The sequence below is a fragment of the Rhea americana genome, unplaced genomic scaffold (assembly GCF_003343005.1).
Source record: "Rhea americana isolate MKP2758 unplaced genomic scaffold, rheAme1 scaffold_74, whole genome shotgun sequence".
NCBI classification, from domain to species: domain Eukaryota; kingdom Metazoa; phylum Chordata; class Aves; order Rheiformes; family Rheidae; genus Rhea; species Rhea americana.
In genome coordinates, this window is record NW_028186912.1 from 2,991,899 (window position 1) to 3,016,288 (window position 24,390).

The 24,390-nt window shown below is 38.7% G+C and overlaps 1 protein-coding gene across 1 annotated transcript in view; it reads left to right on the forward strand.

The window, feature by feature from the left end:
• MRPS27 (mitochondrial ribosomal protein S27) overlaps positions 1-24,390 on the forward strand; it is a gene marked incomplete at its 5' end in the record, with an annotated part of 46,465 nt that overhangs the window by 16,497 nt on the left and 5,578 nt on the right. The window contains 5 exons of the mRNA XM_085322052.1: positions 13,738-13,852; positions 14,353-14,431; positions 15,707-15,822; positions 18,670-18,772; positions 20,978-21,120. Of these exons, the coding sequence (XP_085178178.1) occupies positions 13,738-13,852; positions 14,353-14,431; positions 15,707-15,822; positions 18,670-18,772; positions 20,978-21,120 (556 nt within the window). The remainder of the gene's footprint in view (positions 1-13,737; positions 13,853-14,352; positions 14,432-15,706; positions 15,823-18,669; positions 18,773-20,977; positions 21,121-24,390) is intronic.

A 24,390-nucleotide genomic window follows, 5' to 3' on the forward strand; every position in this document is an offset into this window, starting at 1 on the left:
TTTTTTTTTTATCTTTACAATCTTCAAAGAAAAATTTCTCTGGAAGACAAATGTTTGTGCTAAGAACACCTACTCAAGCTATTCATGACACCTTTGGTTTCCTRCTGTAGAAATAGTATCAGCCATTGCCAGGTGCACGTTAGCAGGGCTGCAACCAAAACATCTCTGTGAGAAGTTRCATTCTGCTCCACCTTTCCTTAAAGAGATTGTCAGTACTGTCAAATGAGGCCAAATCATGTGCTGGTTTTATAGAGTAAATTGGCAGAGAGAAAACCAAGGGCACTAGAGGCTTTTTCTTTTGTTACCTCAGTCACCATATGAAATATAAAGCTAAYATACATATTTCATACATATTTTAACTAAAATTTCACTTCTTTTTGCTATCTGTAAGGAAAAATCCATGAAATCTTAATTTTAAATGCATAATTGCTGTATATAGAGAACATCAGGTTGCTCGGAGCGTGTAAGATGAACACACTTTGATCAAGCAAATAAAAAAGGCCCACACCTATCTTACTAGGCTTCCCAGAGTCAAGAAGAGGGTTCTCTACTTTGTTGATAGCAGTGAAGACATTTGGTTTAATAATATGATCCAGCAGAGTGTCTGTTGCATTACGCTGTGAGAATTTCTGTGGTTTTGATGTATGTTGCCGCATAGTTTGTAGTAACAGATGGCAGATGTGAGGCACGTTCCAGAAGGGAAAAGCTTTTGGAAACAATATACATTAAGCTGACCTTTCTAGGAGATAAAATAGAGGCAGTGTGCTGCAAGTATAGATCTGTGTTTTCTTTTGTTTTATTAGGCACTATTGTAGACAAAATGGTTGTGACAAAATCAAAATTATTGTGATGGGGAGGAGAGAGACCTGCTTTAGCGTGCATCTTCCTGGCATATGATTGAGAATGTTAGTTTTCAAATATCTAGCTGTTGTTATTCACAGAACTGGAAGCTTGCACTTTTGTTGGACAGAAAATGTTTGAACCACCAGTGATTAAGATATTAAAAAAAATCTGATTATATCCATAGATTGCTTCTTGGCCGCCGTAATAAAGAAATTTAAAAGCTAACCTTTTTTTGCTTGATTTCCATGATTCATTTTTCCTAAATACTTTTGTCTTATTCAGAAATGTCTAAAAACACTAAAGTGTGAAAGAAAAGCAAATGGAAATAGGCAGGTATGTTTATCTAACTCGTATACCGTATTTTTCACAGAACATATGCTTTCCTATCTGTGAAAAAGTGTTCTACTTCCTAAGGGCAGAAGAAGCTTGTGTTACAAACAGACTCACAAAATAATGTTTTGTTGTAATTGAATAAATGTACTGATAAGCAAAGGTTATAGCTTAACATTTTCCTGGGGTGGTTTCTGAGGTTATTTCTCTCTCTCTTTTTCCACAAATGAGAAAGTAAGATGCAATTTTCTGAATGTAAGATGTCTAGTAGGGAAAGTTAAAAACCTTAATTCAGGCTGCCTACCGTTTTTTTTTTTTTTTTNTTTTAATGCTGCTTAAATAGTGAGCTATTTTTGAAACTGCATGCTCCAGATAACATATCTATACTGTCTGCTGGAATAAAGCCAGTTGCACTTTCATTGCTTCTCTGTACCAAGCACTCCAGTCACTCTGCTTAGCTACCTATGCCTGTCCCTTCTGGCAGAGTCCCAGTTACCTCTTTTTCCCTTTCTTTTACTTGGTAAATGTTCAGTTCACAAACACAATGATTTCTTCCCTATCTTTTTCTCATTTGGGGGGAAAGAGAGGAGTGGGCCTGAGAGGCGGAAAGCCAAACGCCTCCTGTCAGCTGATGATGCCTCATCATCATCATACCTGTTACCTTACTGCTAAAATCCTGGCATGCCCCCTTTCTCTGAAGTTACATGTCCCCAGGCCTCTCAGCTGCTTCACCGTCTCCCCATTGCTATGCCAGTTCAAAAGCCTGAGGGGCTCTGTTAAACATGAGGTTGGTCATACATGGAATAACTCTGCTGCTGCTCTGTTCTTAGCAATTTGCTTCCATCTTTGTCACCCTGGCTAATCTTGTGGGACACTGGGGTGCRCATCCTTAAAATGTGCCAGGCAGAGTTATAGTCTCTGCCTCCCTGCTATACTCTAATGACTGATCTGTGTATATGTGCAGGTACTCAGCTGACTGAGTCAGGTCCATGGTAGCTGGAGGAACCATGCATCGTCTCGTTGGACCAGGGGAGGATTTGGCCCAGATACTACTTCAGGGAGCATTTAAACAAGCAACAATGAATGCTTTCTTTGGTTTGTTGTTAAAATTGGAAGTGGGTATACAAGAGAGCAGCTGGTAGAAGCTCTTGTTTTTTCAGCTGTAAATGTAGACACAATAAACACATTCCTTGTTTCTCTTGCTGAAAAATGAACAAGGATTTTGGATTTTTTTTTCTCCTTTACTGTAGAACCTGTCAAACTGTAAGCACTGAGATTTTGGTAATTGGCTTTGCAACCAAAAAAAAGATTTGCACCTTTATGAGTAATCTATTTTTTTCCAAAAATTGGTGTATATATAAAGCTAGCTTTCATCTCTAAAAGTCAACTTTGTGATCATCCTCTTTAAATTGTTGTTTATTTCGTTCTGATCTCTCCTCCTCTTTCACTGCTGTTCTCATTAACTTTTCACAAAGGAGAAGACAGCTGCTTTCTGCAGTCTAATCAGCCGCTTTCTGCTTTGTTCCATTAAGAAACGAGCAGAAGAGGGCCAAATCTAGGCACAAACAAATCAGATGGCTTCTTCTGGCAGCAGACTGCTGGGAGTAAAACAGATATAGTCACCCTGCCTTACAGTGCCTGTGCCAAAGCTCTGGAAAAMCAAACTGTCTGCTGATGCTTCTACTGAAGGGGTGGACAAGGCATAGCAACTACCATGAGGGCAGGACAGAGTAGCATTCATGGCAGGAGCAGAAAGCAGCTCTCTTTGCAGAAGGGATTCCTCTTTTTCTCTTCCAATGAATATACTGTCTTGCAGTGATCACACCTTCTCAGAGGGCTTACCTTATCCAGGTTTAATAGTAAAGCAGCAGCTTCTTTCCATGTAAGATGATAGTCATGTCTCTTTGGAGGAATTAAAAAAAAAGAAAGAAAGAAAGAAAGAAAGGAACATATCAGATTAATAATTGCACATAGTTGTAATATTCCCCACCCTCCTCCTTGTCCATCTTCTCTGTTCTCATATGCAGTATATACCATGACATTTATAAACCTCCTATACTGTGACTGCCTGAGAAAGTTGGATGCTCCTAAATGTCAGTTCAGTGCCTGAATGCAAGAGCTGAGTAGGCCAGTGCAGCAAGGAGCAATGGCAGTGCATACATGGGCTTGCGTTGTGTACTGATGCTCAGCAGCAAAGSCAGCAGTGGGTTATATTTGTGACTATCAGTTTTGGCTGTATTCCTATTCCAAAAGGGAAGGAACTGTAATCCTTTTGCATTTTTACATCCTTTGTCTGTTTTGAGTCATGCAACCTCATTTAACTGTGCAGCCTGTACCTGCCTATGCAAGGGCATGTTTGTCCCACAGTACATGCAGTACTTGAAACAAGTTACCCCTGTGTCTCTCTCTAAATAACTGATCTGACAGTGCTGTGCTTTTCTGAAAAGGACTACCAAAAAATAAAACAATCACAAGACTGATGAAAGCCCACAAATTTCAAACTCCCTGACAAAATGCTTGAGTCAGTTTTATCATGATTAACTTTAACTTGCTTAATTAAGTTCAGTGCACTTGGCATCTTGTGCAACAAAAAGGAGTTATTCCTGTCCCACTAGGCTTTTGAAGAAGATTCATTGGGAAAAGCAAGGAAGCTGTGGTTMTTTGACACATTACATCAGACATTAGATGGATTCAGGATCCACTGGCAGCTTTGACCATAGTCAGATCTGAGGAGAACTGTTGGTCTCCTTTAGGTATATTTTTCTCTTACCTTCCCCAAGTAGGAGCCTCAAACATCAGACCCTGGCTGTGCACCTAAGATTTACTTTTTGGAAATGGCTGTCTTTTGCTAGTGGCTGTGGCTTAAACTAGAAGTGAGTATCAGGTGTGCTTAATACGGAAATCTCATTTGTTTTCCTTGACAACTTATCGTATAGGCCTGTCGCTCCTTTGCCCATGGAGTGCAGGAGGGCAGCAATGCACGACGGAATCAGGCAGTAGTGGTGAAGAATGAGGAGARCGCAGGTAGTAAGTAAAAATCAGGTTAACTTGAACTGTGCAAATATGGCAGTGAWTCTGAAAAGGTGAAACTTGAATTGTGCAAATGCCATTTTCTCAAGTGTTTGGCAGCATAATGTAAAGTTTGGCTCTTCTGAGCTTAAATTGACTGGTACAATCCGTTCAGTAATTGTATTCTGACAGYGTTCCCTTGTCTGTACATTCTTTTTGTTTAGATTGCGTGTGGTATGAAACTGAACAAGTATGCAGAATAGTTTGGCTCAGATGCTTCTATATTCCAGCTTTTGATACTCAAGCTATACATAACTGGTAGTCTGTGCAAATTCAATGATAAACAAACTGAGAAGTGTCGAAGGTTGCATCAGAAGGTGTAACATTATAGTAGTCTGAAGCTAGTGTCTGATGTGTTCCTGGGAGGTACTTTGTGAAGCGTAAGGAATTTGAGTAGAATAAATGGAAAACTTAGTGAATTATGGAGCTGGCAGGATGATGTTCATTTTTTCTGCAATTAAATTTAACCTGTACATTAGACACCATTAAAAAGTCTCTGTTTGCAAATATTGTAATAGTGGTATCTAATAATAGGATGGGTTTTTCCTGCTCTTAGAATAAAATGTCATTTTTGATGAGATTGCTTTTGTGGGTGGCATTTTTATGCAAACCCATAAGTGTTCCCTTTTAATATAATATGAAAGGGGTGTGCTATGATGGTTTAAGCATAGCAATAGAAGGCACGAAGTCTTGAATGTTGATCCTAACTTTGACTCAGTCCCCTCTGTCACTGRACAAACTATTGCAAAACTTCTTTAGAGTACCAGTCTTGTCAGCTTGAAAACCCTGAGGTTTTGCTTCTCTGTCCAGCTTGGATAATTATTGATGGAACACAGACTTCACTGTGGCATCATCRCAAGAAGATGCCACAGCTTTTAATGACCAAGAGGTGGACATTTTCTGAAGCATCTTAACTGTTTTATTTATTTCCAGAAATGTAACACCAATTAGTAACACCTAGTGAGCTTTGAAACAATTTATTCCCTAAAATCACATACTCTTACATATATCCCTGGTTTAAGAAAGCCCATGATAAAAGTACTTTTTTGGCACCAAAAATGTTTTAAACTGACCTGCAATATGCTATTAGCAGGAACTAGCCTTCTGCTTTGTACTGTTTTTACAGGTGGTCTTTAGAAGATCTCTCTTTCTGAGAGTTCAAAAGCAATTGCAGCAATTACAAATTACAATTACAAACAAGCTTTCGCAAACATCTCTTTTTCATTTTGAAAAATTCATCCAGTTGATAACTAGAGTACCAACTTTCAGGTTGGTGGAGAATCATTTGAACTAATGACTAGAGTAACAGCTCAGGTAAAAAGGTAACAACTAAAAAAGTATTTTATTTACATGTGCCATTTTACAGGCATTATGTTCATCAGTTTCCAGAGAGATGAGTAAAGATTCCAGTGGAACTGACTTTTTGTCAAGCTATAATACAGTAAGTTTAGTCTGACACACACTGAAACTGCTGAGATTCAAAAACCTTCCCAAAGCAAGAAAACTAGTGTGTTAAACAGTTCATAGTTTCTCTCTATATATTTTTCTATGCCAGGATACCAGGAAAAGATATAATTAAGGCAAGTGTTGGTTTTAAATTAGGTTTTATTATGGTTGCATGGGAATGAGGAAAGGCACTAGAGATTATCGTATCAGAGTCACTATAGCAACAGCTCACCCCATCATTCTCTGTTTTCTTGAGCCTATGATACTCTCCATTCTGTCACTAGATTATTAATGGCATTTATATTCAGAACCAGTCATTTCAACTGTAAAAGCCCAGAAGTATTTTTAAGAGAGAAATCTTTGGACTATGTCCTTTACAGTCAGTAAAGAAGTAGTTTGGAGAAAGTTGGGCTTTTTATTGTTATTGTTATTATTAAGGCTTTTTTTTTTTTTTTTTTTAACTAATGCTCCTCAAAGCAGTTTGGTTTCAGGATGAAGGTAGTATGGGTTCTTTATGTGTGTGAGAAGATAATCTGATTTCCTTGCCCATCTTTTCCAAAAGAACTGAGAGGTGGAAGGTGGTGGGTAACAAGACATTCTATTCATCTTTGGACAGGAAAMGCAGGAACACTATGTTAAAGTGTCTGATTATTTGATTTCTTTCATTGGACATGTATTTCTAAGCAACAAGAAGTGAAACAAATCCCCCCTTCTGTCTACCCCATCATTCTGTCCTGATCATAAAGTAGAGGTAATGCCCAAAAGGTGGTTGGTTGTTTCTTAGTTTGAAGTTGTAATAAAACTTATGAATRTTGATAAAATGACTTGCTTCTATTTTCTATGTGAACCTAAACCAGGGACCACCACCTTTTCTCAGTAGCAATATTTAAACTGTCAGAATCCTCTTTTCTCCCCCAGTCCCCTGTGGATCCCCAAATGACCGGTTTTGGCTTCAGTGAGCTGACAACMTTCCCTTTAACCTGACTAGTTTAAATGTTATGCATAAAACAAGRACCGTGTGGATATCAGAATTTTAAATGTTAGCGCCTTTAATTTCTAGCTGGACAAGGCCTGTGGCTAAGGTCCTGTTATACTGAGTTGTGAAAGACACACACAGCACGTTCACCAAATGGATATTGAAGACCTGACTCATGCTGGGAACATTCTTTTGAGAAGTGAACKTCCTTTGGTGTCCTGTTGGGAAGTGCATGGTTCTGAAGTATTTTGAATCAATGTGACCGTTAGAAGATTTTTTTTTAGCAAATGAATTTAACAGCCTCAAAGAGTTTTCCCAGGGACTGAGAGTCCTGGGAAGAAGTATGTTGTTTGAGCCTGGGGTCTGGCTTTCTCYTTTCCGCTCTGGTTATGATATAATTAGTGTAAAGGTTGGAGTAAAATCAAGGCAAGCCTGTAAGATACTTAGATTGATAATGTTTTCTGAAAATTTACTCCTCTCTGCCCGTTGCAAATGATTCTAAAGGGTTCAAGGCTGCCAGTTGTAACCTAATGGCAGAAGACTGGAAGAGCTGCCTCTCCAGTTCTGTTGTGTTCACTGCTAGTAAATAGAAGGACAGATAAATAGTTTGGGTATTTTCAGAGCCCAGAATCCTAATACAGTTTTAGATTTTGCTGCAGGCTCTAGAATCTGCTACCATTACTGTTTCTTTTGTGGTATTTTTTCTATTTATGTAGAAGTGAAGCATTTCTTTTGAGCTGCTGTATACTGCCTCTCCATTCATACATTTTTATGAAATTTATAATGTATATAATGTCTAGTGTTTTAAAACTATTTGATGATTGTGTTTTTCCCTTTTAACATAATTAGATTGTTCTTTGTGTTTTACTTACAAGGGTGCCTTAAATCCATCAAAAGAAAAATGATTATTTGAAGTGACATAATGCTGGGGGTTGACAACAACAGGCATAAATGCTTGTTGTATCAGAAATTCAGCTCATCGGTCATTTGTTAGTCAACTGTAATAACTGACYGTAAAATAAAGTAGGAAGGTCAGTAGAGAATAAACTGGATCCTAACAGCCATATAGGTTGGTTGCCTTCTGAGATAGACATTATTAGGCAGAAGCTTGGTAAAGCTGAGCTTTCTATGCAGCACGGTGGTTCTGAGCAATGCAATAGCTACTTTGAGTCTATTAAACGGTAAATTCTGTCCCTTCTGTTGTTAGGAGAGGGTGATTACCAGGGTGATACCCCGAGACTGTCAGTGTGGCTCCCTTCTTCCTAAATGACCACGTAGTAGGTACTTCTCCCCAAAATACCTTCTCCCTCAAGTCTGCCTGTCGCTTCTACCAAGCGTAAGGGCTAWAACCCAAGTAAAACAGTAACATTGGACTGGGCAGAAATGAATGTGGTATAAGTGGTGAGGAAGGCATTCTTTAAGTTTCTTCTTCAGGCTTGATGTTTGACTGTGCTTCTGTGTTGTAGTTTCCCGTATCCAAAATCAGATTGCTTAGGTCTATTTTGAGGCCACATTTATTACTGTTAGAACTCTGTGAAACTCCTGAGCAGAAGTTGCTATGCAAGAACCATGCGTTCCTATGGAGATGGAGTGAGCCTCATTTAGRAGAATAACTTTAAAGTTGAAGCAATCTAAGCAAGCTAAGCAAATTTAAACTCAAAATTCGGGAAAGTAAAAATTAAAACAGAAGAAGGGACGAACATGGGATATCTTCAGGAAATATGTAAAGCTGCTTCTCTTCTTGTGCTAGAGTGCAAGAGTTCAGCCTCACAGCATTATACTATCCTCCACTATAGTTAATTCATTGAATTTTTTAAACCTGTTCTGTTGCTGCTTTTGATAATTGATTTCTTACACTACAAATGCTATTTTATTATTTCTATTTCAAAAGGAAAGTGTTTTTGCTCAAGTGTAGGCAGTTAGTGCATATTTCCTATAGGACATGATTAGAGGTGAAATTTTTAAAAGGATGCATACAAAAAAGGCATGGGCACAGATGTAGGCAAAGACGAGGTGGAAAAATAAAAGTTTCTTTCATGCTTAAAAGGAAATTTCAAACAACAAAGATTTTTTTTCAGGGCTGTTGTCTTTGACGCTGACACATGAGCAATGCCTCTGGGTCCATTTAAAATGCAGAGGATTTCTCCCAAGGCCTGTGGCTTGAAATGACAAACAAAGGGAGACTTTGGGGTGATGTTTTCCTTAGCCTTCCAGTTTCCAAGCTAAGCCTGTCTGGAATCTATTTGATCATTATGCACTGTAGCTTAAAAAATGTGCCTGGGAAGAAAAAAACATGGCATTGCCAAGGAGCTTTGCAGCCCTATATGATTTGTGTGCAGAATGTGCAGTGGCTTTTGGAATCATTCCATCAAGATTGCTTCTTCCTGGCATTTCTTAGGCTAGTGTTTACTCATTTTACATTTACAWTCTCTTTACATTTTCCTTCAAGACTTTTAGGAATTTGAAGTAGATGAGAAATCTGATAGTTTTTTTTCCTGATTAAAACAAATGAGCATTCAGACACGTATTTCTTCCTAGTTCTAAGAGAAGTAAGATTTGAAGCGTAAGTGGAAGAAGTGTATTACTGTGGCTATGGCTACCACTAGGTAGGTTGTCTTTCTTCTCTGGATTAGATCCTACAAGTGCCTAGCAGTATATGAAACCTTTTCAGATTTAATTCTTATGAAGAAAGCAAAATAATGCATCTGAATGTTCCATATTAGAAATAATGAAGGAATGGGGGTTCTCAGCGCTGTTCTGTTGTCAGTTTTTCCATTTCCTTGGAAATAGGAGACAGGAATTCTTAAGACGTATGAACAGAGCATTATGGTTGAAGTTTTATGTATGGAAATGCAAAGTTAATGAAACAAAATGCTGACAAAATTTAGGAGGTCTTGAAAAAAAATCCCCAAAAAATCTTGAAAAAAAAATCCATAAGAGATCATGCAGTCCCATGTACGTGTAGATCATAACAAAATACTTACTCATTAGGTAAGACAGGAGAGGGAGAAAGCAGAGGGATACTTTTTTTCCTATTTCACAAACAGGGAAAAAGAAAAATAAAGTGTACTGCACAATGAGAACCTCTGCAGTACCAGGACTTCAGTCCACCCCTAAGAAAGGTGGAGTACAAAATGAGAGCTTCTGATCAGCTTAGCAAGGAATTAGAACAGATTTGCTGAGCTGGCTTTCCCTCCATACAGCAGAGCTGTTCCCAGTAGCATATTTCTTCGCATCAGCTACTGTTCTGTAACCCAGCGGACTTTCCTTCACTGTCTTCCTCATTCGTCACTGTCCCCAAAACARTGGAAGCCCCTGTGCCGCCAAACCTGGGGAAAAGACAGTGCTGCATCTTCATGCATCTGTTTGCTCTCAGGGTTGCTGTATTATTTCCCTTGAGGAAAAAAAAAATATGTGAAAGCAGCACTAGACTGTATCACCACTTGATGGCACCAAACAAATTTGAAAGGCCATTTAAATATATAAATAAATAAAGAGAAGCAACCCAGCTTTTCTGCAGTGTGGGAGAGCAACAGCAGAAATCATGCTTGATAAGATAATAACATCCTTTAAGCTTTCTCTGCATCTGATAAACTTCACGATTGTTCAGTTTCTATAACAAAACTTGAGTACTTCAGCACTGCTGTAAATAATCAGCAGTGGGGCCTTCTGAGGAATTAGTAAACTAGAACTGTATTCGTAGCCTGAGATGTTGGCCAGTTTGTGAGCAGGAGAGGATGTGTGGTTGCCTGGCTAAAAGTGCTGTCACTGCGTTGTGCTGAGTCAGTACACTCTGCCCTCTCCCAGGATGCAGTTATACTCATTTTGCAACTGTGAGACAATGGTTTAATGAAAATCTCRTATCTGGACTGGATCATTTGAACAGTTTTCCAAAATAAGGGGAATTCTAGTGTCATTGGACAATGTACTGTTAGATTCACAATAACCTTGATATTTCAGTAACTCCTTCTCGTAAAGATACTCCTCTCCTGATTCCCGTAGGAATGGATGTTCTTAGTTCAGTGACTAGGAAGATCACCATATTGATTCCTTAGCCATTAACATTAAAGTGTACCAACAGTCAGTTCCCCTAATACTGTTAAGGATGCTTCTGCTTGTCTTTTCTGAATGCATTACAAGAATCTCATGTTTCTCAGGTTTTTGTTAGATCTCAAAAAATGAGTTTCAGCAGCAGACATCTGCAAGATAACCTCCTGGTCTTTCCATTAAACACACAGCAATTGCTAGAGGCTTGCTTTATTTAATTAATTCTCAGTCCTCTGCTTTTTGTAGTTGTAGCTTCCTTCTGTCTTTTCATCTGTCCCTGAACATATTGCCTTGCTTAATTATATCCTGTTACGTGTTTCATGGAGAAAGCGAAGGAGGAAGATGTTAATGCTTGTCAAAATGACCAGCAGTCTCTCCTTCCCTGATTCCATTTCAAATAAAAATATCTAGTTTGTCTAAACTAAACTAAAATATTGGTTTGTCTAGGTTAGCTGTAAAAAAGATACTCTAATGGCTTGTGTTCTCAAATGGTAGAACAGAGACAGTGCTCATCCCAGCGTTATACAGATCAGAAATGATTAAAGAATGCAGCATGCCTGTTTTCCCTTTCCTTCCAGTTCTCCTTCTATCACATCATGGATTAGTAGAAGTGTGTAGTGCTGGAGGAGTGTATACATGCACATGTATTGCACTCTTGTTGACATAGAGACAGAGTAATTTTGGCACCGGTCCCCTCTCTTCATTCCCTTGCAACTGTTTCACAATTATTTATTTATTTATTTTGTAAAATTAACTAGAAAATCTTCAGCTGAGAAGCTGTTTTGCTTTTTTGTTTGTATAGCACCCAGCATGGTGGCGAGCTAATCCAAGAGTAAGGATCTTAATAGTAACATACAGTAATTATGTTATATCTGATAGATACTGTGATTGTCTATACATACACAAAAATTCATCCCAGGACTTCAAAGTTCATGTGCAAGATTGTTTAAAGTGTCTTTGTCACGTGTCTGAGTTTTGTGCATATTGATCCAGAAACTTGTTCAGATTTAAGGTCATTTACCCTGTTTCTAGACCATATCACATCCCCGATTAGACCTTTTACTGACCAATTGCAATTTAACTTCTGAACTTAAAAGCATTTCACCATTACAGTAGGTTGTAGTATTCCCAAGGTGCAGGAGATATAGGAGTGCTTTCTCGTCCTGTGGTGTACTCAAGAGAATATATACAACTTTGCTTAAAGGTGAATATTCAAAGCCATTAAAACCTTTAGGTTTTTTAAGGTCTGCTTACTTTCTGAGTAACAAAGTTGTAGGAAGGATGCCCAAGACTAAGTGTACCAATGGAGAGGGCTAAGCATCTGAGAGTATTTGAGTGTCATGTTTTTATAAGGCAAAATGTAGTCTGCRTTTTGAAAAAAATAGCAACATTAAATGGGCAACTTAAAAGATGCTGGTGCAGCTTTATTAGTGGGTGCTGATGTTGCACTCTGACCTGTCTTAAATTGCTGGCGAAACAGGCTGTAGCAATTAGATAATTGTTTCACCAAAATATGATTAAACCCAAATGCCTATAAGTGATGCTTCCTGTAAGCATTATTGAAACAGACTTTAACAAAAGCAAATATTCATTCTTACTGTTCCCAATATTTAAATTCCAGAGGGAAGAAAATGGAAAGCAATTAGAGCAACAAAATGRATGTTTGTAATTTAATATTCAAAGCATGCTTTTCTTTTTTCTGTTAAATTCTAATTTAGTGGAGAGATTTCATGTGCTAATTAAGAAAGAGCATATTTAGTCTTTGTGTGATTGTTTAGCTCTGCGCTCGGTACTGAAGTCTTCAGGACTCTGAAGACTCTGAGGACTGGGATATTTTTCCAGGCTTGGTGATCTACGTAGCTCTTAGCCATGGGATATAGTATGCAGGAATTCACTGGGGGGGAAAAAAGAGAGTTGGTGGCCACATTAATCTGATAAATGTTCTGGAAAGCATGCTCATTCAGATGGAAGAGCCAACCGTGCTTTTAAATGGTGCTGCAGCTTGGCTCGAGGCTGCAAGCATCTGCACATGAGCCCAGCTCAGTCATCAGCATTTTCTACAGGAAGTGGCAGTCGCTTCTGTTTGGGGACTGAGCCCATTCTTCATGCATGCAATTTGAATTGAGAAAGGTTGCATGCATCTCTTGACACTTAGGTGTGAAATTCAGCCCAGAATCAAGTCAGCAGCTCCTACCACAGGACCTTTAATTGGTTTTTGAATCATTGCCAACAAAAAAAAACCCATATGCTTTCAGTCAGTTCTTCTCTAAATACATAGCAAAGTGTAAACAACGCTAGAGCAGCTGATGAATGAGGGCAGAGGAAGGATCTCCAGCAGAGTTTCCCTGTGTGTGAGGTGTGCTTCACTGATGAAGCATTTCTAAAAGCAAAGGAAACATGCAGCAGACCAGGGATGGGCTATGCTGTAATGCAATGAATTCTTAAGTGGTCAAAGTGTGACATGAGTTACAGAGGCTGGGAGACACCAGATTACACAACCTCTGAAGGCACAAACTGAGCTGTATTATCCTGATTATTCTGATTCTTCCTTATGTTGTCAGTTATGGAGCAACATTGTGCTTTAAAGTGACCAGCAAAAATATAAAGTTACACAGTCAGAAGGAAATAGTTTAAAACTGCTACAGTGTTTATAGCAGTCTTAGTTATTCATCRTAAATGTGCCAAGCCATTATTTTCAGGAACTCATCTTAGGGGAAAAGCGGTCAGCTCTCTGGAAAGTAAGAGGTTTAAAATGTAACACATTGTTAAAAGTTCAGATTCTCCCTTCATGCACACTCTGCTAAAGTGCATCCAAGTTTTGTTTCTCCTGCTGAAGTGGCTACCTAGATCCCTTTGGAGTGCAGACAATGATTGACTACAGAGTGTCGTGTTAAGAAGTAGAGACATTTATATTTGAGATCATGGAACACTGCTGGGTTCTAAAACCCACAGTCTGTTAATTATAGATTTTGTATCTCTGCTGCTAAAGAGTTATACTGTCACCTGGACCATTTGTCATCCTTTAGGTTTCGGCATAGTCCAAATTGCTGGTATTTGAGAGATTGGATTATCCACAGCTGGATCAGACAGTGCTTAAAATACAATGCAGAAGACAAAGCCCTGTACACRTTAAAAAACAAGGTAAGCTTTTTCAGAGAAAAGTCAGGACTATATTTGACCATCGTTTTTAGACAAGTGCAGCTGACCTGGAATTCTGGTTGTAGCCAGGTTTGTAGACCATGTTTTCAACTTCAGATTTTTTTTGTCAAAATCAAAATTAAAGTTGGATGTGAGCTTCAGCTGAAGCTTTTCAGAGCTTTTATTTCCTCTTCTTCCCTGGGAGGCATTTTGCCTTTAAACAATGCTAGTATCCAAAACATGCTAGATACAGAAGTGACATAAAAAAACGGAAAGGCAGTCTCCCTCCCAAAGGCTAAGGTAAAACACCAACCCAGTACATGAAAGGGTAGAAGGCCCATGCCATGGGAGTAGTGTTTATAAGCTCCTTAAATTGCTGGCTAACAGCCACATTGCACCAGTGTGTAATACTACGGTTCTSATCCTTTTGATACATACTGATTTATGCTTGGGAAGATTTGAACAGGAGATTTTCACACTGATATTTTTCTTCTTCTCTTCAGGTTCAATATGGAATTTTCCCAGATAATTTTACATTCAATATTTTGTTGGATTGTTTTATAAAGCAGAAGAAATATGAAGGTAAGAAGGTATATATCACTTGTGCATCATCAGTTTTGTGCGCTGAAATATGCAGGGCCTTTCACTGAATTCAAAACTTTTAGTTCTATTTTCTCTGAAATCACCTTAAAGACAAACCTTCTCCTTCTTTCCTTCCTTCCTTCAACTGCTTTTCTGCATGATTGTCTTCTTTCTATTGGAATCTTATCCAATGAAGAATTTTGAAACACTTGCAGTTCAGAGTTTCTACTGTGATTAATTTAATACCAATTCTAAACTATCCTGTAACAGCGTCTCAGGAGTTATTAGGGAGAGTTAGAGTGTTATAAGAATTGAGATGTACACTGCAGGCTTCATCTCATCTACATTTAGCCATTCAAATAGCTACACACCTGAACTAAGCTGTTTGTGTAGACTTCATCACTGGTGAGAACCAGCTGCGCTGAATTGCCATGTTGAAATGCCTGTCTTTCGCTATTGACTGTTTAAGGGTCCGRATGAATGATCAGATCATGTTTGCTGATAAATATTTAAGGTTTTCACTTCACTGCAGGTTTTCTGGTACTGTAGACTTGCAGTGAACTTTTCTTGGCATAAACATCTTGCAAAACAAACAGCTAAATGGGAAAGCAGAACAGCAAAATCACTTGTCTGTACCTTTTGTCATGATGTTTATGCTAAAATGCAAATTAAAGCATATACTTATTTTAATTTGTGGGCCACCCATGTCTGTGAATTCCTCCTCACTCGATCCATATTTCTTTTCTTTGACGGACTCAAGGCCTTTCGTTTAACATGCTGTCCTTCCTGACAGCATCAGTGGAACTCCCTGTGGAGCTCCTCAAAAATACTGTTTGCTGAATACAGTGAGTGCCTGTTGGTGATGTGTGACAACATTTCTGCTCTCTTGTACTCTCCTGTCACCAGTCTTCTCTTGTTTCTAATCTAAACAGAAAACAAGTCATTTTTAGATGATTTTTTAAAAAATATTAATGACTGAAGGGCTGACCAAAGAAAAGACAACTGAAGTCAGACTGTTAAGCTAAGATGAGTTTAGAAAGCTCCCTTGCTATAGTCTGATGTTATTCAACTCATTCTTCCTTTCCAACTGTGTGTTAGATTAACCAGAATGGGTAAGACTAATTCTCTACTACAAGTCATAAGAAATCTTTAATTTTCTCCCTAACTACTTCAAGACATGCTGTAACAGTAAAGCATTGGTGAGCATCGGTGGGTGCGAAAGGAAGGAGCTATGTAAGTGTGCACTTGCTGATTATGTGTTTATTTCTTCCGTAGATGCTATGTCAATAGTAACAGAGATCATGTTGCAAGAAAGTTTTGATGAATTCTCAACACAGCTTCTTTCTCTCTATGTCTTATACCAGTACTTGGCAACCAAGTCTGAGCATACGGTAAGCTGATCACACTCAAAATGATACTGAGAGCCTCTGATTCTAAGCTTCATGGTATAGTCAGCTGGGCATTCAGTGTTGGATAGATTACATTTCCATTAAGTTTACCTAGAAAACCCAGAAAAGGGTTTTCTGTTTTACAACTGTAGAAGAAAGAACAAGCAACAACAAAATACAAAAGTCAGCAAATAACTTGTTTTTCCTTTTAGTTGCTCCTTTCTCTGAAAAGAAAAGCCTGTCAGGAATTTGAGGAAATCTGGTCTGCTCATTGGAAGGTTATGAAATGAGACTACAAAAATTCAGACAAGACTCCATTAGTTAATATGTATGTTGTGAGGAAAACCTGCAGAACAGTGTTGCCTATTGTATGGGACACTGTATTGAGAAGGCAAACATTGCTTACCATTAGATCTTGGTAATGGAGATGCTGCAGCATTGTAAAGCATTTTCAGTAGGATTTTTACTACCTCATTTGGTTTTGAGAGTATTGTTTCTGTTACATCTCTGTTGCTTAAGGCCAGCCTGACAGTTCAGATGCTTGGAAATGGTGTTATCCTACCTTTACAGAAGGAGCTCAGTTAGGAATCAACAAAGGGTTCTGTCCTGTCCATCTCTTCAGGCAGGTACTTGTGATGTAGTTTGGCACAAGCCTTCAAAAGCATGTTGTCATCTGTAAGAAAAACACTTGAGGTCTCTATTTGTGATTCATAAAGCATATTCCAAAATGCATAGAACAAGTGCCGGAAGGTTTTAATCAATTGGGTTTAATTTTACGTTTCACTGTAGAAAACAGGTATTCGTTTCCGTTGTTCTCTCTTCTCTCCTCCATTTTCCGTAGGTTTAGTATGCATGATCACTTGTATATAGCAAGTAGAGGGAGCAAAACCTCATTTGCCCATTGTGTTTGTGCATCCTCGCTGTGAAGACCAGCGCTCATCAATGTGTGCATCATTTTGTGAAGCTGAGTATGAAGGAAAGGATGGCATAGACACATGATAGGTTTGAAAGATGAGCATATGTATACCGTTGTGGTCTGTTTAATATGTATTTTGAATTAACCTCATTCTGTGCCATATTTTTGTGTGTATTCCCCACACAGATTGCTATTCAATACCTCATAGCACTCAGTACTGATATGTTTCATGGTTGATTAAGGAAAGAGTTAGAAGATCTGTTCAGCTGCCTCTGAAAACAACCCCACCCCCATTCACTTTTCCCAATGTTCCGGATAAGTAGTCAGTGTCCTATTGAAGACAGGCCCTTGATCGTGGTATAGGATTTGATCAATCCAGGAGATTGATATCATGTATTTTAACTTGTAGAGCTAAACTTTGGGACTGTGTCAGTCCTCGCGTACCTGAATTCAACAGGAGTTAAAATAAAAAATTGTGCGTGGCACTGGTTATAGAAGGCTTCCATTTTTCTACTGCTGTGAGCATAGCAGAAAGCTTGACTGGTTTTGGTTCTCTCAAGGAAGTTTTCTCCTTGGCTGCTGCAAGGAATCAGTGTGATTACACCTTCCACTGAAAAGGTGTGAAGGTTAGGTCTTTGCAATTCCTCTATCTCATGAAGCCAAATAGGCTGGCTCCAAGAAGGGCCTGGACCTATAAAGCACCGTTTTTTTCCAGCTGCGTTTAATTTTCGTGTAAGTGATTCATCAGGAAACAGTCCTACACCCTTGCATCCTTTTTTAGGGTCAGGTAATTTTCTTGCCTGGCTGTCAGGTGATGATATTTTGTGTTGGACAATGATATGCCAATGTCATGTAGCACTCAAGAGACAAGAAATGCCACACCTTGAATAGACATCTCTGAATAATGTGTTGATCCAGAAGCTTGAAGCTATGTGCTTTTTAAGAGTCAATGCACCTCAGGGAATTTTTCAGAGGGCTTTTTCCGTTCACCATGAATATGTGTTCCAGGTGTTCATAATAACCAAGACACTGAAGTACTCTGCAGCAAAGCCCCAGTGTTAGACAGTCAGACCTCTTCCAATCTCTTGCTGTTTGTATCTTTCTTTTTGCTATTTTCTTAGCAATGGTATTTGTCTAGTCTCTTCCATTTGCTGAAAAGAGACRTTTAATTTTTGAAACCTGTGTTTTGAAACCTGTGTTTCTGTGGCCTTAGAAAATTTACTATAYTATCCCACAGCGGAATAAAATCCACACCACTCTCATTTTTTTAGTCTACTTACTCGTTGGGTCCCCTTCTCCAGCCATTATTAGCAGTCTGGCTTGGACAGCTGCTATTTCTTTCAAGCTGGAAAGACAGCTGTACTCTTAATACTAGTCCATTGCTAAGTGGTGTTGGTGAGTTGTGTATATTCTGTTCACAGTGCAGGTTTTGGACATAGTGCAGCCCCTAGCAGGTGGGAAAGAAAGATATTCTTCTTTCAGCATTTTCCTGTTCTAGTGAAGAATAGTGGAGCATACGTATAATCACTGCATACTCAAAAGAAAGGGCTCCTCCCATACAGAAGCCATGTAATTTTGTTTTCAATAGAATTAGCCTGAAGCAATTGGTAAGACTTGCAGCGCAGAGGCAGAGTTTGACCACTGTAAAATCAATGTAAATCTTTATCCCAGAGGAATCGCACGGATTGACTTCCATGCAAACTCTCAGCTGCTCACATTTTATTGTCTCTCCAAAAGAATGATTCCTCAGTGTAAGTATACTATTCCTCAGACTATGTGTTCCTCAGTGTAGCCTGGTATTGTAACTCTGAACAGTTGACATGTTTAATGAATCTTCATTATTAAAATATGCGATGAAAGTCACGCGTGCTGTCTTCAATTGCTGCCAATTCATGTTTGTCAAGCAAAACTTACTTGGTTTACATTATTTACAGTGGGAAGAGGAGAGAAATCTTGGTGCATCACTGGTGCTAACTGGTCTAAAGCAAACAAGCACTGTGGGGTTTAGCTCCCAGCTATATGGCTATGCATTCCTTGGTAAGTTTTACCTCCCTTGTAGTCATCTTTTCCCTTTGTTGTCCTGAGTGGCTGAATTAATTGGCATCTTTTCTTCATTTTAATATAGCAAAGACTAAGGGGAAAACAAGGCAGAAATAGTAGAAGGAACAATTTCARAGTTAAAACTGCATCTCTTTTGTAAGGCTGGAACGATAGTACTGATTTGAAAGCTGTGCCCTTTATCACACTGTTCCACAAGCTTGTTTAGGACTCCCTGCAGGTTTGGATTGGCGGTTAAAAGAAGGAAGACATTCACACAGAAAAGAGTTTGTTTGTTTGTAGACTAACAATTTTTTCTAAAAACAAAAATATAGACTCCTATAAAACAGTTTGAAGGTTATGGGCAATAGGGTTTTGTTTGTTTGTTTTTTACAGCTTGTGAGCTTCCAAAAATAATCCTAAAACCCCCAAAGTTTACAGACTGCAGCTTGAAAAACACTATTTTTAGAACATCTACTGCTCACTGCAATGCTAGTGTTTCTGTTGTGAACAGCAGTGCCTTTATTCTGCATCTGTTATAGAGCCCAGATTGCTAATGATAAGCTGTATTAAAGAACAGTTAGATAAGAATACATCCAGAATTGAAGATGAGAGAAATGGGGAAAAGGGGTAGGCAGTTCTTGAATTCAGATAACCTTTCTGACCTTTAGAGGAGTACAGTGCAGAGAGATTTTGTTCTTCTCTGCAAATTTTTAATTACTTGAAATTAATTCAGAATTAATCATTATGCAGTTGTTTCATTATTGCATTATATTTTCTAGAAGTTACTGAGGATGATAAAAAGTGGGCATGTTCTTAAAACGTAGCTTCAAACTACAATGTGTAGTGGCAGAATAAGGATGCTRATTCTAACTTATCATGACTGTAAGACAAAACCACATATTCAGTCAAAAAGGAGGATAAATATGAAAGCTATATTGAAAGCAAATTTTTCATACATCTGTTGTTTGTCATCCTGTGGAGATACTGATACAGATAGAGGAGCTTTGCTCTCCAGTTGGCATTCAGTTTGRAATGTTTTTTTTATGTCATATAGATTGGTTGAGTAGTAGCTGATTTCAGAAATCACTTCACTGTTGTSTGTGAGCAATAGTACTTGTTCCATGACATTGACATTCAGTAGATCAAAAGCTATTTACTGTTACGTCACCTATTTCACAGTCTTGCCAACACTAATGGAACTGACCTCTGTAAGAGTGAAAGATGTCTATGGGCACAGATTGGCCTCTAGCACCTTAGCTATTTAAATTTAGCCATAGTCTGTAAGTTTTGTCTGCACAGTTACTACCCTGCTTTCCCTAAACTGTTCTCTTCCGTATAAAGAAGAATAAGGTGTGTTTTCACGTTTTTTCTATTATTACAGGCAGAGTACAAATTAGATTGAGAACTTCGATATGTGACTCTGTTAAACTACACGAAAATAGCGTTATTTGTTACACCCAGAGTGACAAAATCAAGAACTTAGAGTGACAGTCATTATAGATTAGTACTTAGCAACTGGAATGTGATGCACATTTCTTCTGTATGTAGAACAGGTGTTTCATGTTCATTAGTGTTGCTCTCTCCACATCGTCAATGATGCTGTGCATCACAGGTCCTGCAAAAGTCAGTGGAAACCTTGGTGCACAGAATGTCCTAAATTCAGAACCAAAATATCAGTTTGTCAGGTCTCCTATATTTCCTCGTAGGAGGCTGCAGCTAGAAATACAAATACCAAGTTGTACAATTAGCCAGTGTATTTGCTATAAGTCTTACACAGTCTGACCATGACATTCCTGTGTGAGAAGACCTTAATGGCTGTACAAGTGAGTTTAGATCCTCAGATATAGTGCACACATGTTGCACAGCCCCTCCTTGAAGGCTAAAGAACTGAGATCTTCAGGCATCATGCTCAGAGCTGCTGTTAAAACTGCCAGACAACCAGCAAACCTGAACATTTCTTRTTTTCCATTTGGACACATATCTGTCTTCATATCTCCATATGGAAACAATATTGTTTAATACTTCCTTGGGTAATAGCAGTCCTGCCAGAGTAGCTTTGTAGAAAAATTGTTTTTACCTCAGATATCAAGAAACTTGCAGTCAATTAAAAAAATAATAAGAAGAAGAACAGAGCCAACCTGTAGGGATTTCCTTAAGACTCAACTGTTGAAATACTAATGTTTGAGTATTGTTTCATCACAGGGAAAGTGGAGTTGAATAAAGGACTAAGAGCTGTATACAATTTAATGCCACTGATGTGGACACCTGGATACTTGAATAGAGCCTTGCAAGTGATGGAGAATGTAGCTTCATTGTCGGGGGACAGCAAAATCTGCAAAGAAGCTGTAAGTATGAGGATGATAAGCCACTGAATGGAAGGAATTTCAGCCAACAAGCCAAACTCCAGTGAGATCCTTTGATTCCCTGCCTTGCTAATTATACAATACCAGGCCTTTCCAGGCCCAGCAATATTTCAGAAGGTCTTAGGAGGGTAGGAGAGGAAATAACATTTAGAACAGAACCACTGCCTCAGTCATCAAGGCAGCAGTGATGTCTGTCAGCAGTTCCCTGAATGTGAATGTYCACTATTGCCACAAGCTATTAGAGCATGTTCTTGTCTAGGCACCTGACTGTGTCTCAGCAAGGAAATGGCTAGAGAAAGTAGAGCTCAGTGTATCAGGGGTTGGGGAGACACCTTGCTCGCTCAAGGTTTTGAGCTTCCTTAGAGACATACTTTTGAGCAGCAATGGCGAAATATTGCATCCCATGTCTTTCCTGGCTACTTGCATGTATTGTGTGCCCTTGAGGTGATGTCATGTCCTGAGTGATGATGATCCAGACGTGGTGCAGGGTGCTTTCTAGAAGGGTTCTGGTGCTGTCAGATGGGGAGGGTGGATGGATTAGGCTGTTTCCAAGGACAACACTGACTAAGGGACGTGATGCTTAGGAGTACTCTAGGCTTCAGGCTGTGCCTGGAAGCAGCCAGCTTAGGCAGAGTAACTTAAGAAACCACCGTCACRTGGGCTGGCCCATGTGAACGGCACTGAAGCTGTCCTTCTCTTGGTACATTTTCCTGAAGGTCTGTCTGGTAAAGGGAGCCTTTCCTTTGCTAGCATCACTACCAGGTTTATGGTCTTTGCTTTTCTTATTGCTGGAGGGATGATGATGGTGAGCCTCATGTCCTCCCCCTGACACACAGAGGCCAGGGCACTGCTCAGCAGGTTCTCCTGGCATTCCCTACTCAGAAGCAGTTCTATGCAATCCTGGAGAGGGCAAGGAAGGAGGCAGCAMCTGGGACCCTCCCCCAGCACAGGGCATAGCTCAAAGCTCATAGCTCATTCCTTCTTTATAGTAAGTACTATTGTCTTAAACATGAAACAGTCTGGGGAGCACAACTGAGCATCCCAAGGACCACAGAAAGCTTATCAGCCACTATTTGTAAACTATTTGTATAGGTCTTTAGCAMAAAACAAAGCCTGAAGACATCTCAAAGTTAGCTATTTTGCAGTGTGGTTTKGGGGTTTTCTTCCTTACTCCAAGCCTGAAAGACTCTGCCTAATGCATTTGAGAGTTATTTCTGCTAACAAACCCTAGACAAAACCCTCAGTTTATTCTGGATTATAGGCAAACATYCTAGTGCTGAAACTGGTTTATGTCTTTCTGTGGTACAGCAGGTCTAATCTATTTTCTTCCTCTTGTGTCTGTACTGATGTAGTGAAATAGTGATCTATAGTAAAACCTCGCAATGCTTTCTTTGCAGACATGTTTTTCATTTGTTCAGTGAGCAGCTAATCTATAGGGTTTTTTCTCATCTGTCATTCAAGAAATTATGAAATAAGGTTGTTGCTGCAAGTGTAACCATACAAATCCAATAGCAGAATCCAAAAAGCAATAGCTGTTAGAAACTACATAAACTTCCCTTAAAAGATTTTTGGCCTGATCTGGATTTTAGGTAGCAGAGTTAAAACAGCAGTGCAGGTCTTAGAAGCTTCGCCAGGCCCTCTGGGCCTAGAGGGCTAGGTATTAACAAAGTGACTTTATTCCAAAGCATTTTTGTGACTCCCAGTGCAAAAAAGAAAACGAGTAAAATATGTTGGTCCATATCCTTCTCTGGCATAAACTAATTGCAGTGTATTGATTTGCAGCATCCGGTCTTTTGTACCTAAATGCTCATTAAGATCTTACTATTAAAAATCTGTACAGATTTTTTAATGATTATTTTCAATTAAAATACAATATTCCCAAGAGTGAAGGACTAATGGCACTGACCAGGTCAATGCTGGGGTCAATCAGCTGCCACTGAGGTCAGTAGCAGATAGGGTAGAAACAATYATCTCATGCGTCATAAACTACTTTTTCCTGTAGTATTCTGGGCTTCTCTTGGGCGAGACTAAAAAGACCACTATGCAATTCTTGCAAATCCATGTCATGGCTTTGATACACATAAACCACTGAGACCATGCATGCCTGTACAACAGCAGTCATTTGAAAAAAATACRCTATCCTGTTTTGCAGACTTGTTTCTTTTTTTCAAAATGTGATTTGAAGAAATTCCATTATCTAAAAGAAGTTTTCCGAGCAACTTTCTTGATCGTGCTGTTTTGGTGTAGGCATTTTCAAGTGATTTGGCCAATCGTTGTCAGTCACCTGCTTTCTCTTCAGRCTTTAAGCTTTCCTCCATCTTTAACTGGCAAGGTGTTTCTCTTCTCTGTGCCATTACTATTGTAACAACATAATAGCAGTTTTGATTTAGTATTCTGCTATATTTTTTTAACTATGAATAAGTAAGACAAGTGATACTTTCTTGGATCAGACCTGCTCAACTGTGGGGGACAGGTGTCTGAGAAACTCTCCAAATGAGAGCCTGCATATTTCCAAGCATACATTTATGATTTTGTTGCTTATTTCATCCTATTTTACTATTGATAGTTTAAAGATATTTTATGGTACTATTACATTTCAGTATAAAGAATGTATTATTTAAAATCAGCCTAGTTTTTATTCTTTGAACATTACATATTTATGCTGGGAAAATGAAACCACAGGAATCAAGATTGCTTTCTCTTCTGGAAAGTGTCATCAGTTCAAGGGTTATACAGTTATTTCATCCTGCTGATAAATATGCAGAATTAGGATTCACAGAAGGATAAACAGCTCTTCACATTAGTAAAGGCTGATCTTTAAAATGCAGGCAGACTGCATTCAGTWATCTCAGGTATAAAGATCATGTTATTCCCCAAAAAGCAGCAACATCCATATAGCAATTCCATCTTCTGTATCAATAATACATACAGARATAAGGTACCAAGTCTTTTTGTGAAACTAATGCATTCTTTTGATAAAATTGCAATTAGATAATAGAGGGTGGCTCTCTTAGTACCTTGACATGAGAGCAACATAAAGAGACAAAGGTTGTCAGCAGTTAAAAATATGCCTATACCAAAGTGATATATGCCTRTATTTGAATTTTTCCTGTTAAATTATCAAGCTAATCACAGAAATGAATTTTGTTACTGCTAAAAAGATGGTTTCCCCTGCTTCTTTTCACCAAAGAGTAATTGTGATGATCTATTGCAAATTTTATTTTTTTAAACATTCCATAGTGACCTCTTATT